General features: G+C 35.9%; 1 protein-coding gene across 8 annotated transcripts in view; it reads left to right on the forward strand.

The window, feature by feature from the left end:
- The window catches only part of PLXNB2 (plexin B2), a 357,594-nt gene that overhangs the window by 100,983 nt on the left and 242,953 nt on the right, over window positions 1-13,658 (forward strand). For all 8 annotated transcript variants that reach the window (XM_026669041.2, XM_026669040.2, XM_087969402.1 and 5 more), the window contains exon 2: window positions 13,330-13,516. Coding sequence is in view for 1 of the 8 variants with exons in the window: in XM_026669040.2 (XP_026524825.1) it covers window positions 13,503-13,516 (14 nt within the window). In the remaining 7 variants the exon portion in view is untranslated. The remainder of the gene's footprint in view (window positions 1-13,329; window positions 13,517-13,658) is intronic.

The following is a 13,658-nucleotide window of genomic DNA, read 5'->3' on the forward strand; positions in this document are numbered from 1 at the left end:
TCTTCAATAAATCACTAGAGATGTGCTGTGTTCCTTCTTGCTTCAAATGCTCTGCTGTCATCCCAGTGCCAAAGAAGTCCTCCATCAGGGAACTGAATGACTACATACCATTTGCTCTAATATCTGTAGTTATGAAAATCTTTGAAAGGCTTGTGCTGTCCTACCTGAAAACCATCAGGGATCTGCTGTTAGATCCCATGCAGTTTGCATAGTGAGCAAATAGATTGAGAGATGATGCTGTTAATATGGCTCTGCACTACATCCTACAACACCTTGAATCTCCAAATACCTACACAAGGTTCCTCTTTATAGACTTCGGTTCAGCATTCAATACCATAATTCCAGACATTCTTCTACTAATTTAAACCAATTAGTGGTACCTGAACACACTTGTAAGTGGATCATAAGCTTCCTAACAGACAAGAAGCAGCAGGTGAACCTAGGCAGAATCATATCTGTTACCTGTACAATTAGCACAGGGCCCCCCTAAAGCTGTGTGCTTTGTCCACTTCTCCCTATATATCAGTGACTGCATCTCAAACAATCCATCTGTTAAAATACTGAAGTTTGCTGATGACACAACAGTGATTGGTCTCATTCGAGATAACAATGAATCCACATACAGACAGGAGGTTGTACAACTTGCCTCGTGGTGCAACCAGAACAATCTGGAACTGAACACAGTCAACACCGTAGAAATGGTGGTAGATTTTAGAAGAAACTCTCCCATAGTACCACCTCTTACAATACTAGACAACACAGTATCAACAGTAGAGACCTTCAAATTTCTAGGCTCTACTATATCACATGACCTAAAATGGACACCTAATATCAAAAATTTCATCAAAAAAGCACAACAAAGAATGTTCTTTCTGCGCCAACTCAGAAAGCTCAAACTGCCCAAGGAGCTGCTGAGACAGTTCTACAGAGGAATTATTGAGTCTGTCATCTGCAGCTCTATAACTGTCTGGTTCAGTTCTGCAACCCAACAGGACAGACACAGACTTCAGAGGATAATTAGGACTGCAGAAAAAACAATACCAACCTGCCTTCAATCGAGGACCTGTGTACTGCACTAGTCAAAAAGAGGACTGTGAAAATATTTACAGACCCCACATATCCCAGACATAAATTGTTTCACCTCCTTCCCTCAAAATGACGCTATAGAGCACTGCACACCAGAACAACTAGACACAAGAACAGCTTTTTTCTGAAAGCCATCACTCTGCTAAACAAATAATTCCCTCAACGCTGTCCAACTATTTACAAAGTCTGCACTACTATTACTGTTAATCTTCTCACCACTCCTTATCACCCACTTGTGACTGTATGACTGTAACTTTGTCACTTGTATCCTTACAATTTATATTGACTGTTTCCTAGTATGATTTGATTGCTTATTGTACCCTATGACTATCATTAAGTGTTGTACCTTATGATTCTTGACTCATGTATCTTTTCTTTTATGTATACTGAGAGTATTTGCACCTAGACAAATTCCTTGTGTGTCCAAACACACTTGGCCAATAAAGAATTCTATTCTATTCTATTATTCATTTATTCAAATAGTTTTAAAGCTGTCCACCTCACAGCAGTGACTCTGGGTAGTGAACACTGGTTAAAAGCTATAGTTAAAACACCAGCCCCAAAATGTCAGCTTACAGCTCAACTATGTCCTTGGCCCAAATGCCTGAGAGAATAACCAGGTCTACAGACTCTTATGGAAGGCTAAGCTAAGTAGGTTGTATCCATCTGGATCTCAAGGGGGGATCTACAGGGTAGGCTTCAGCCACAGACACTGCAAGCATTAAACATATCAGTAAAGTACTTTCAAAATACTTGACCTCCCTACAACTTTTTTCTATGGATGTTGTACATAACAATTATGGGACTCCTGTAAACCATTGAGACAGTACATACACTTCACAGTTTGTGTGCTGTGCCTTGTTTAGTTTGGGTTTGTTGAAGAGGTGGTATTCATCAGGTTCTGACCAGTTCTGGAGAACCAGTAGCAGAAATTTTGAGTAGTTCAGAGAACCGGCAAATACCACCTCTGACTGGCCCCAACCCCATCTATTCTCTGCCCCCTGAGTCCCAGATGATCGGCTGGGTCTTCTTTTGTTGCTCTGCACAGGAGAACAAGGCTGGAAAGCAGGTTAATGGGGTGGGGAGGGAATGGAGATTTTACAGTTGCCTTCTCCTGCCATGCCCACCCAAGCCGGTAGTAAAAATGTTTGAATCCCACCACTGGTTTGTTGTGTTGTTATGCTCATTCCATTTACTGTATTTAGAAATATTGTAATTCTACTTTATGCTTAAACTGAGAGACCATCTAAATTCATTTTAAGAAGTGACCTTGACTGGGTTTTTAACAGGACAACATATATCTTTGTTTTTCTTTGCTCCATATCTTTCCTTTTTTTCTCTCTAATAGATTAATACTTTCATATAATAAGATATTTAACTGTTTTGTAAACAGTTGTCAGACCCATTTTATTGACTTTTCCTGTGCAATCAGGTATCAATTAATCTTGGACAAAGGCATTTAAAAATGCGCAGAAGAAAAATATGTTTGGTGTGAGGGATATCTGTCTCCCCCAGTTCATTTCTTAAGATGGTTTACAATAAATCCCACGCGGTAGTCTGAATATTACAGCAAAGAAACAAGCAATCAAATATCATCCAGGTATCCTAAACCACAGCTTTTTTTTTTTTACAATTAGCTATGAAGACCAGGAATTATGGGTATCATCATCATCATCATCATCATCACCATTAGAGTTGAAAGGTCATCTAATTTGATTATCATGTTATAGCAGCAGAGATTTCAGAGAGGTTTAGTATTAAAATATGTTCTGCCTTATTAGCATTGTTTTACATTTACTACATGTTGTACAATATTTTATCAGTGGAATTGTTCAAACTGAGATTGGATTTCTGAACAAGCTGTCATGCAAATTATTTATGTAACTAAAATGATGGTCCAGGGTTTTTTCAAATTTTGAAATAAAGTAAGTAACAAATGGAAGTTTTCAAAATGCTAATTTCTGTTTAGTAATCTGACTACCTCTCTTTCTAATTAAAATTATCTTACCTCTCAATATTGATAGATTCAGTTTGACAGGTAATTGCATTCTTTTACCTCTTTTCATTGTTTACTTAGCAAACTTTCTTAATTTTCCAAAGCTATTGAAAATATTCAGGCTTCACATGGTCATTTTCTTATCGCTCTGCATAGTTTTTTAAAAAAATATATATTTGTTTATACGATTGTAACATTGGAAGTATTTATAATACTATAAATCTATAGTAATCTATAATCTATAAAATCTATAAAAAGGTAATATAAAAACCAGCATTTTCAATTTAACTTCATAAATTAAGGAGCTACTATATATTTTTAATAATGCTAATTTTAATATAGGATTTTGAAATGTATTGACAGTACAGATGGAAACTCATGTTAAAAGTTACATGTTAAAAGTTCTGTAAGTTTAATAAGAATGGCCAGCAGTTCCAGGACTAACAGATTCTGGGAGTTGTAGTTCAAGAAAATCTTAATGGCCATAGATTCCAAGATTCCACACCTTGTGGTATCCAGCTAATTCCAAAGGGTCTTTGTATATCAGATGTTATTATGCATAAACTTAATAACTACAGATAATCCTTAACTTATGACCACAATTGAGCCCAAAATTTCTGTTGCTAAGTGAGACAGCATTAAGCGAGTTTTGCCCCTTTTTCTGACTTTTCTGACCATAGTTATTACGTGAATCACTGCAGTTGTTAAAGTTAGTAACCCAGTTATATAAAGTGAATTTGGCTTCCCCATTGAATTCCCTTGTCAGAAGATCGCAAAAGGTGATCACATGACCCTGTCATAAATATGAATCAGTTGCCAAGCATCTGGATTTTAAATCATGTGACCATGGTAATGTTGCAACTGTTGTAAGTTTGAAAAACAATCATAAGTCACTTTTTTTCAGTGCTTTTGTAATTGCACATAGTTACTAAACAAATAGTTGTAAGTCAAGGACTTCTCTATTTTGTTAAATTGTACCACTTAGACACTACAAGTAGATATGTTTGGTTTACCACTTAACATCATTGGTTGTTTGCAAAATATAGCACAGTTTGGAAGGACTTCAAAGGAAATTTCTAATCCAGTGGAAGAATCTTGTATGGAAGAAATGATTTTATGTGATCTCTACTGTTGTGCCCCTGTACAACTTGTCTAGATATTTGGGGATCCTCTAAAACGGGTGTCAAACTCAAATTTCATTGAGGGCCACATCAGGGTTGTGTTGGAGGGCCGAGGTGGGGGTGGCCAGGGTGGGCATGGCCAGTTCAATGTCACTCATGTTTGGGGCACCTGTGGTGGCCCAAGCTCTCTTTCAGTGAAAATGGGCTCCCAAGCTCCATTTTCGGCTGCAGTGGCCTCCTGCAACCCTCTGGCAGCAAAAAAATGGAGCTCGGGAGGGCCATGCAAGCCAGTCTTTCGCTGTTTCTAGGTTCTGCCCTGTGGGCCAGATGTAAGCACTCCACGGGCTGTGAGTTTGACACCCTGCTCTAAAAACAGGGTGAGAACACGTGCACAGGAGGAATTGTTGGTATTTGGTATTCATTGTCCTGTTTGCTAACAGAAGAATTCTGGAAATTCCACTTAGAAATGCTAGTGCTGATTGGGGGGAGGTGGGGGGGAAAGATATCTGACAATCCAGTCTAACTTTAGAGTAAATATCTTTCATACACCAAGCACATTCCTCCTGAAAAATATTAGGAGTCCCTGAAAGTCTGCAGACGGTGCTGCTCTGGTGTGAACCCAGAATAGGTTCCATCCACGTGGCAGAGACTTTACTTCATTGTGGAGCATGATGCAGTCAGATCAACTTTTCTGCCCCTGTGCTACCTCTAAATATCTGTACACAAAATGATTTTCTCTAAAATCTTATTATGAAAAGTCTTCAAAGCAATTAACTGGCAGATGGAGCCAGATGTTGCTTCTGTCTCTGGTGTAGAGGAGAATCCTTATTTTATTCCAATGATCCTTCTTCTTAGTCTGGCTCCTTTGTTGGCATTCGCAAATAAGATGTTGACAGAACAAATTTTCATTTAATTTTCAAGCCAGATCAATCTTTATTACAGTCATAGATCAGCATACGTTTTAATTTTAATTAGAAAGAGAGGCAAAGGAAAAAAAACCTTAGGATTAATTTTCATCTATCAAAATCTGGGGGGAGTGGCTCCATATAAATCATACCTAGAGCTGATTGAGAAATATTCCATTGTGTTTATTATAGGCACCACTGAGAAATGTTCTCAATATCAACTCATTCATTTTCTTATGGTGCGGTCCTGCTAGTACTTGCTAGTACTACAACAGACCCCTATATTTAGTGGATGGTCGCATACTGAAAAAGACATGGGATATCTTGGTTTATTTGCTGTTTATTCTTACTCAAAGATTGTTGCAGGCAAATCATAACCCTCTTATAATGAAAATGCATCAAGAAGCCTTCCCTGTGGGTGGATAGCCCTTTTGCTGAAAGGATACCATGCCTGTATCTAATATTATTGCCTTTCTGTTTTGGATGAAAATCTGCTTTTTGTTATTTGAGGGTTAGTTTCCAGTAGAGGAATGCAGAGATAAAATAGACAAAGGAATGCAAGAACTGTCAGCAGAACTGCTAAGAGATAATCAACAAATGTGTAAAAAAGAGGACATAGTTCCACAAAAGGAGGATGCATGAGAAAGAGTGAAAATAACCTTGCCTTGATTCTATATAAGAGAAGGAAGAGATAAATTCTGGCAGGCTTTCAGGATTCTGCTACTATATACCCTATAGCAACTTTGCGGTGTGTCTGTTTCTGTTCTAGTCTACTTTGAAGAGCTGTCCATGCCTTTTGCCATCTCTGACTGTGATACTTGTTTATTTCTGTGTGGTTTCCAAGTGTGTGATTTTGAGCAATTCATTACCTGTTTTATTTGGTTTTTACTTGTTATGGATCCTGTCGGCAACAGACAAACTATAAAGACCTTACACAAATAATAGTACTCCTTTTTCATAGTTGTTTTGTAGTAAGAATAAAAACCTCTACATATTGTATTGAAAAATCTTGTGATCCCCTACTAAGAGGCAAAAAAGAATGTACATGACAAACTGAACATCAGTTTATTTCATCTTAACTATTTATTAAATTATCGCTCCCTTTCACTCAGGAATTCTAGATAGCATACATAGTGTTTCCTTCTGTGATTTTTCCCCCACAATAACCCTAAGGCAAATAACAACCAATAATCTTCGTTACAACCCAAGATCAGAAATAAGTTGGACTGAAAGCAGATGGTTGGCTAAAAGTCACTACAGCTTCTGTGAAGGAGGAGAAATAGAACTGGAACAAATCTCACTCCTCATCCAACACTTTAACCAGTAGATCACCAGTTCTGATACCAGTAATGTATGCCTATACTGTAGCTTTCTCCTATTGCTAAATATCCCACTTATTTGTCCCTTTTCATTTGTTTCCTCCAGAACGGAAAGCTGGAAAGCCAGTTTGGAATAGTAGGCAGCAAGCTAGAAACTGGGAGACTGTGAGTTCCAGTCTTGCTTTGAGCATGAAAGTCAGCTGGGGAGAGAGAGAATTCACAGCAAACCTGTTTGGAGTTAGGGGGATAATAGTAAATTGTGAGAGACAATCAATGGGGGAGGGGAAGGCATCTCATCTCTGATTTTTTTTCTTACTTTTCTTATTTTTAATACTTCCTTTTGGGTATATGGAAATGGTTAATAATGTACTGTATGTTGATAAGAGCAGCCATGCCAGTACAGTTATCTAAGAGGCACATCACCCCTTTCCTAAGAGGTCTGTAGGGGGCGTGCATAAGCGCACCAACGTGCCTACCGTCCCTGTCCTATTGTTTCTCTTATTCTTCTTTTATTTTTCTTATATGTACCCATTTCATGTATTCACAACTATGTATACACTTATACTTATTATCTTGTAAACAATTGGCAAATCAAATCAATCAATCAATCAATCAATCAATCAATCACTTGTGGCAGATGGAGATAGTGGAATATATGGAACCATGGTCCAGAGTGCATCCAGCTTCAGCTATATATGTGTCCCAGACCTAAATAAAAGGAATGAACTTTCCACTTCTGTTTCGTAAGTCTAAACTACCGTAAGGGGAAAAATATGCCGAATACAGGATGCTGTTATCTAGGGGTAGACAGAGAGATAAAATGTTAGATTGCCACAAGACAATGTTTTTCTTGATTTCAAGTTTTAAAAATCATATCACATGAACAACAGCAATGTTGCTTGGGGATATAAATGGATCGTGTCTGTACTTGCAACACCTGCCTTGGTACTTCATGACATTTCTGAATATTGAGATGATTCACTTAGTGTTTCTGGAGGCATTTTGAGCTGTGGTCTGATTTCTTTTTCAGAACAGGTGCCAAAGAAATTTAAGCTTTCTGTACTATCTTCAGCAACCAAAAAAAAAAAAAAAAAAAAAAGGCAAATGAAACAGTTTTTCTCAAGAAAGTGTACATTTTGTTTTTAGCAGCTTTGCATTCCCCTTCTGTTCTTAATATTTCAATGTTCAGCAAAGACTCCTTTAGCAGGAATGGCAAACTGCTTTCAAGAGCATAAAGGTGTTTTCTTTGCTATATAAGCCTTAGGGTGGGGGAGCCCAAACTTGGCAATTTTAAGATCTGTGGATCTCAAGTCCCAGAACTCCCTTGCCAACTATGCTGGCTGGGAATTCTGGGAGTTGAAGTCCATAAGTTTTAAAGTTGCTTTGGTTGGACACCAGGACGCCAAACAAAGTCTGCCTTCCTGCCTTCCTTTCCCCCCCAAACCTAGTATTCTGTGCAATTCTCTCTCATTTAAAATCTCCTACTAGTGTCTGTTGAGCTGCTGCCCAAAACCACTCTTCTCCTCCATTGGCATCCATATTAAACCAGAAGTTAATTTTATTAACTTCCAAGCCAGGATTGAGAGCTCTGAACGTTTCTTGGTGCATCACAGTAGCTGGGAGCTGCCCAGTTCTTCTTGTGCTGGGAAATGTGCCATCCAAGCAGAATGAGATATCGTTATAATCAAGAAAATCTCTGTTGCAAGTCAAGAGTGTTCACTTTTTGACAGCAAATGCAGGATTGGGTTGCACATACTCTATTTTGCATGCATGCTGGAAGTCAGTATAGCAGACATTAAAGATAAACACCTCTCTAGGGTGAACTAGGTTACCAGTGGTGGCAAGAAGCCCTTTTAAATCACTCCTCATTGAAGGCAGAAGTAAAGAATATTTTAAGCAGGGATTTCAGTTCTGATGAGGTAATGAAATATATGTAGTCAAACACTAAAATGCAGGAAATGAGCAAAAGTCAATATTGGGAGGAGGGTATATTACTGTAATGATTCATACATAATATACAACTTAATGATTTAGGAGATAGATACTGTTGGCGTATCAGCTAACATGAACACACACACACACACACACACACACACACACACACACACACACCACAGAGGAATTAATGTTAAAATATCTGATGTTTTACAGCAGCATTTCTGATCCAATTTTCTGGAGCAGACTCCAGTGCTAAAAACAAATTTAACTTGATAACTGTTTGCCATCAGTTGGGGAGGAGCTAAAGGGCAGCATTCACAATGAGTCAGAACGAGCATACAATTCATGTACAGTAGGTTGATTTAAATTTAAATATTTTATTTTTAAAAAACAAGATATTACTTATTCAACTAGTTATTAGAGGAACATAGTGCTTAACTCTTTTTCTTCAAACTACGCCCGCAGACTTAAAGCAAAGGCCAGGTGTGACAGATGACATGTTTTTTTTTCAGTTTCATGACTTTTAAAGTCATCAAGATGCCACCCATGTATGCTTCAGGTAAAAGCCATGTATCTTCTCCAATAACAACTAAGAGCAGCTGCAGCACCCATGAAGTCTTCTCCAGACTGGCTTTCCCCATCTTCAGCAGTGCTAGTGCCACCTTAGTTGATTCTGGGTTATTTGTCAATGTTACCTAATTTCCTTTAGATTTCCTTCAGGCCCAGAATTCAGCATCCCATTGTTATAAGACCACATTTTATGATGGTTTTGCCTGAAACCTGCCCTTGTTTTTTGCAAAACTGTGCCCATGGTAAACCATTGGTTCATTTAACAATCATGGCTCTTGCTGTACAACTGCAAATTCACTTAATGACCACTGCAAAAAAGAGGAGTGACCCATTTTATGACTATTACAATATACAACTGTAACGGGGAGGTTCCATTATATAATATATCAAGACCTACTTGTATTCATGACTTAGAAAAAGTTCTAATCATTCAAAGTCTTCTTCTAGGGATGAACTTATTGGATTGTATCAAACAGTGCTACAATTATGGCACATAAAAACACATCATAAGGTCAATTCAACCTTATATCTTCAGTTTCTTATATGGCACTAAAGCAGCTTACATTTTCTATTTAACTTATAAAAGGTATACCAGAAAATGGCAATAAACCATGCTCAACCAAGCCCCACAGCACTGAATGCCACAGCTACATCTTTATCAGATTTTATTAAATAAATAAATACGGAGGGCAAACATTATCTTCATATTTTGGGACAAGCTGTTTCTTCAGAGCACAATAAACTTCTACAGAAGATCTTTCTATCCTTTGGGAATGTACCTTCCTTTATATATTTTGCACAAATTTGTCTTCTGACAGAAGTACTAACAAAGGTCCACAGAGATTGTGTGAAGAAACTGGTTACAACAATATGATAGCTTTGGTACCTATAATTTGGTTCTCTGCTGAGGCTCAGTCACTGGAGCTATCTTTGTATTCTGAACCATTAAAATCTATTCTCTACTGGGGCAGGTGTATCACCTGGGCCTCAATCCCTTTGTCCCAGAGTTTGTTGGATCTGTCCTTCTTTTGCTCAGAACAGAAATAGAGAAGATTCTCATTACAGGGCCTCTTTCCACAAAAGCAGTTAAGTGGTCAGAACAAAAATGTCATTTTGTTTCTGTGCAAGAGTCAAAATATTTTGTAATTCCTTTTAGATTGGAAACAATATAAAACACTGTGGCTAAAGTCTGTCCTTCATGAAACTGTATTTCACAACCCATTGACAGTACCCACCTTCTTTTCATCTTTATACACCAGTATTTCCATCCACCTGTCCTAGGGACTTTTCTGTCATTTTCCCATACTAATTTCAAGACATTTGAATTGTTTGCTACTCCTACAATTTTATTTTCTGTCATGGAAGATGGCATTGTTGAATAGGGAAGTCTTGCATAAGGAACCGTAATTCTTTTTGTGTATAACAAGTTATTTGTGCAGATACTACTTTCCTTCCAAACCCATTACCAGAATGCACTTTACTAAGGACAATATATTTATTACCTTTCCCCCTTCCCCAATCTTAGGATTCTTCCATTCTTTTATCATTTAAACAGAACTTGCCTTTCCCATTTGTAGAATTCTTCTACAGGAGGATGGGTACACACTTCAGCTTTCATTCAACATTGGATAATTTTATCCAGAAAAAGAGTTATATCATCTCTTTCTGTCTGCCAGCTAATATACCCTTCTTCCAGTTAATAAAACCATGGATGAAGCCCAGAAACTCTGAAAAATTAGTTATTTAACCTGGAAACTTGAGTATTCAAGTGATCATTTGTGAACTCTCATAACTCACCTACTATCTGACTTTTTGTTAGGTAACTTTAACATTCCTTCTTGGTTTACTCATAGATTCACTCATATATTCAATCATTTTTTGGAATGAGTGAAGGATGAGATTCATACACTCTGGAAAACTCCAAGCTAGCTGTGTGCATAATTAAAATTAATAATTTTGTATGTGAATTCACTGAAGGCTACTTTAAAATTTTAAATTACCAGCCAGAAACTATTTCTTGCCTATGAGCAGTGTTCCTGAGAATTTTAGACTAAACTATGCCTGTGGCAGAAACTGGTTTTCAAAGATATTTGAATTTTTAAAATTGTACTTTTGCATTTTTACTATATAGTAGCTTGTCAGGGTTTAAAGTTTTATAAACTTTTGATTAATGCATAAAATCTTCCTTCTCTTCTGGGAAGGTGGCAGAATTTATTATTTTTGTTAATAGCTATTTGCAGTTTGCTAGGCTATTTAAAAACATTCAATTTAAATCTGTCATTCATCTTCTCAGTATCTATAAAAAGAAAAAAAAACCTAACATTTTTATTTAATTGCAATTTTATTTCTATTCTTAATTAAAATTTTTAAGCGTATCAGATGACATTCTTTGTCCAATGTTCAGCTAAAATAGTTGAATAATAAACTGGATGCAAAAATGACCTTCTGCAGGCATCTCTCTTGCTCACAGTTCTCTAACTTACTAAAAGAGTATGTCACAAAAAAAAAAAAAATCTTACCCTCATTGTTTCAAATAATTAGATTTTTTTTAATACAAAGCTCATTGTCAAGATTATTTTAAAATTATCAGTCTATATTTTCTGCTACAGAGAGAAGATTTCACACTAAAATCACACAAATGCATTTCTTCTTAAAATACTTTGGACCTGAGCCTTGGACCTTGCTATACCACTTAAATGTTGAAATAATTAAGTAGTCATCTGCAGTATTATACCAAACAGTGGGGAGCATCATAAAATTAACAGCTACAATTTTACTCAAAGCTTGTATGGAATTATAAAGCCTTAACAGCCCTTCTGAAAAGGCCATTGACATAAATGTGGTTTCTCCTGGAAATCAGTTTAGGATACTTCAGGCTTAGTATAGAAAAGCCTCTAATTTAGTACTCTAACAATATGGTTTCCATTTTATATATAATAATTTTATTAAACATTACAACTAGATTAAAAACTAGTACAAGCTAAAAAAAAGTCTGGGAAGTAAAAAATATAAAATATAAAAAAAAAATCAAAAGTAAATAAAAAATAAGAAGAAAAAGAAAAGAAATTTATAAAGAAGTGACTTCTCCCTCGATCATAACAAATATAAACAATTTTAGCAATGTATTACTTTATCTTAAAAAACAACAAATGAGCTCTTTTTCCCATATTCTCTCTCTTATCTTTAAACAAATCCTTAAAACCTTCTTATTTAGTCTGGTTAGCAAAAATCCATTAAGAATTACCAAAGATAACAATATATCTAATTCTTTCCTTTTATTTTTTAATAATCTTGTTCTTTAATGTTTTCAAATACCCACTTGAAAATCTGTATGGGTGTAAATATCTAACTAAGAATTTACGATGTTAGAGAGGGTTGTATTCTAGACCAATGCTTTGTAAACAGTTATGTTAATGATACTCCAGGATCCCTGTATGGTTCATATGACAAAGTTCCATGATAAATTTATTAATATTCTTTTATATGCTGATAGGATTTTAATGATGTAATTTCAAATTGGTTTGCAAAGACTGTTGTGAAAGTTAAATAGCTATCCTGGGTAAGCTGACTTATCAAAGTTATTTGTCATTTTCCATCCAATATTTATTCTCAACTGTCTTCCTGGTATATGACATTTTTAAACAGAAAAAAATTAGATATCAGTGCCTGAACAATCTTGGAGTTATTGATAAAAAGTCAATCTTTACACTAGCTGGATAACAATAAAACTGGTTTTCAATCTGGAAAATATCTTTCAATGAAACACAGCTTCTAAGATGGGCCTATTTTAGAGCAAGGTATGAGTTGTTGGATTCCATAGCCTAATAGGCACTTTCATCACCTGCCATACTGTATGTGTAATGCCCCAGCCATCAAAGATATTATTCATTTTTTGTTTGACTGTCAGCTCTATACCTCTTCTAGGCTTTGATATTTAACAACACCAATTGAAAAAAATGCTCACTGGGACCCAAATAGCAGATTCTCCAATTTCCTCCTAGGCTACAAAGTGTATATTATGTACAAGGGATGTATTTATCCCAAGGCTGATTGTTTTGTATTTACCAGATATGTATTTTATTATTGTATTTTCTTTTTACTTATATTGTTCTGGAATTAGATTTTGTATTTACCCCTATTTTACTTTCTTTGATATGGTCATAAGATTAATAAATTAATTAACTACTAGTACTGTTTTTTATGGAATACTCTTTTCTACAGAGAAAGGGAACAAAGAGAGCCAGGTGGTATAACAAACAATATCTGTGTTAAGGAAGGAAATAGAAATATGGACATAGAAATAGTAGTTAATAAACAAAGAACAAGAGTTGTCCTTTTTAGTAAATCTTATAAAAACACCTTTTACATAATTTTTTCTCATTTTTTTATTTCAGATTTGGTAGACCTATCCAGAATTAGAATCATTGAATGCTGCGGGAGCCAGTACAATTTTTTGTATGGATATGCTTATAGACATACATTCTTCCTGTTTTTAGAGCATTTTTTTTTTTGGTACTTGAAGAAAGCCTGCAGGGGATAAGCATCCCAGTTCTCAAGGAATTATCATATGAATCACTACAGGTAATAATTTCATTTTTTCTAAACAGTAGTAATGTCCTATATAACAACAATACTTTGATAACAAATTATACCGTAATGTTGATATTATATATCAATATATTCTAATAATCTAATTAAATAAACATGGTTTGATGATATGGAA

Source organism: Notechis scutatus, chromosome 6 (genome assembly GCF_049901735.1).
Source record: "Notechis scutatus isolate UNSWTSFEM ecotype Mainland chromosome 6, rNotScu1.2, whole genome shotgun sequence".
NCBI classification, from domain to species: Eukaryota; Metazoa; Chordata; class Lepidosauria; order Squamata; family Elapidae; genus Notechis; species Notechis scutatus.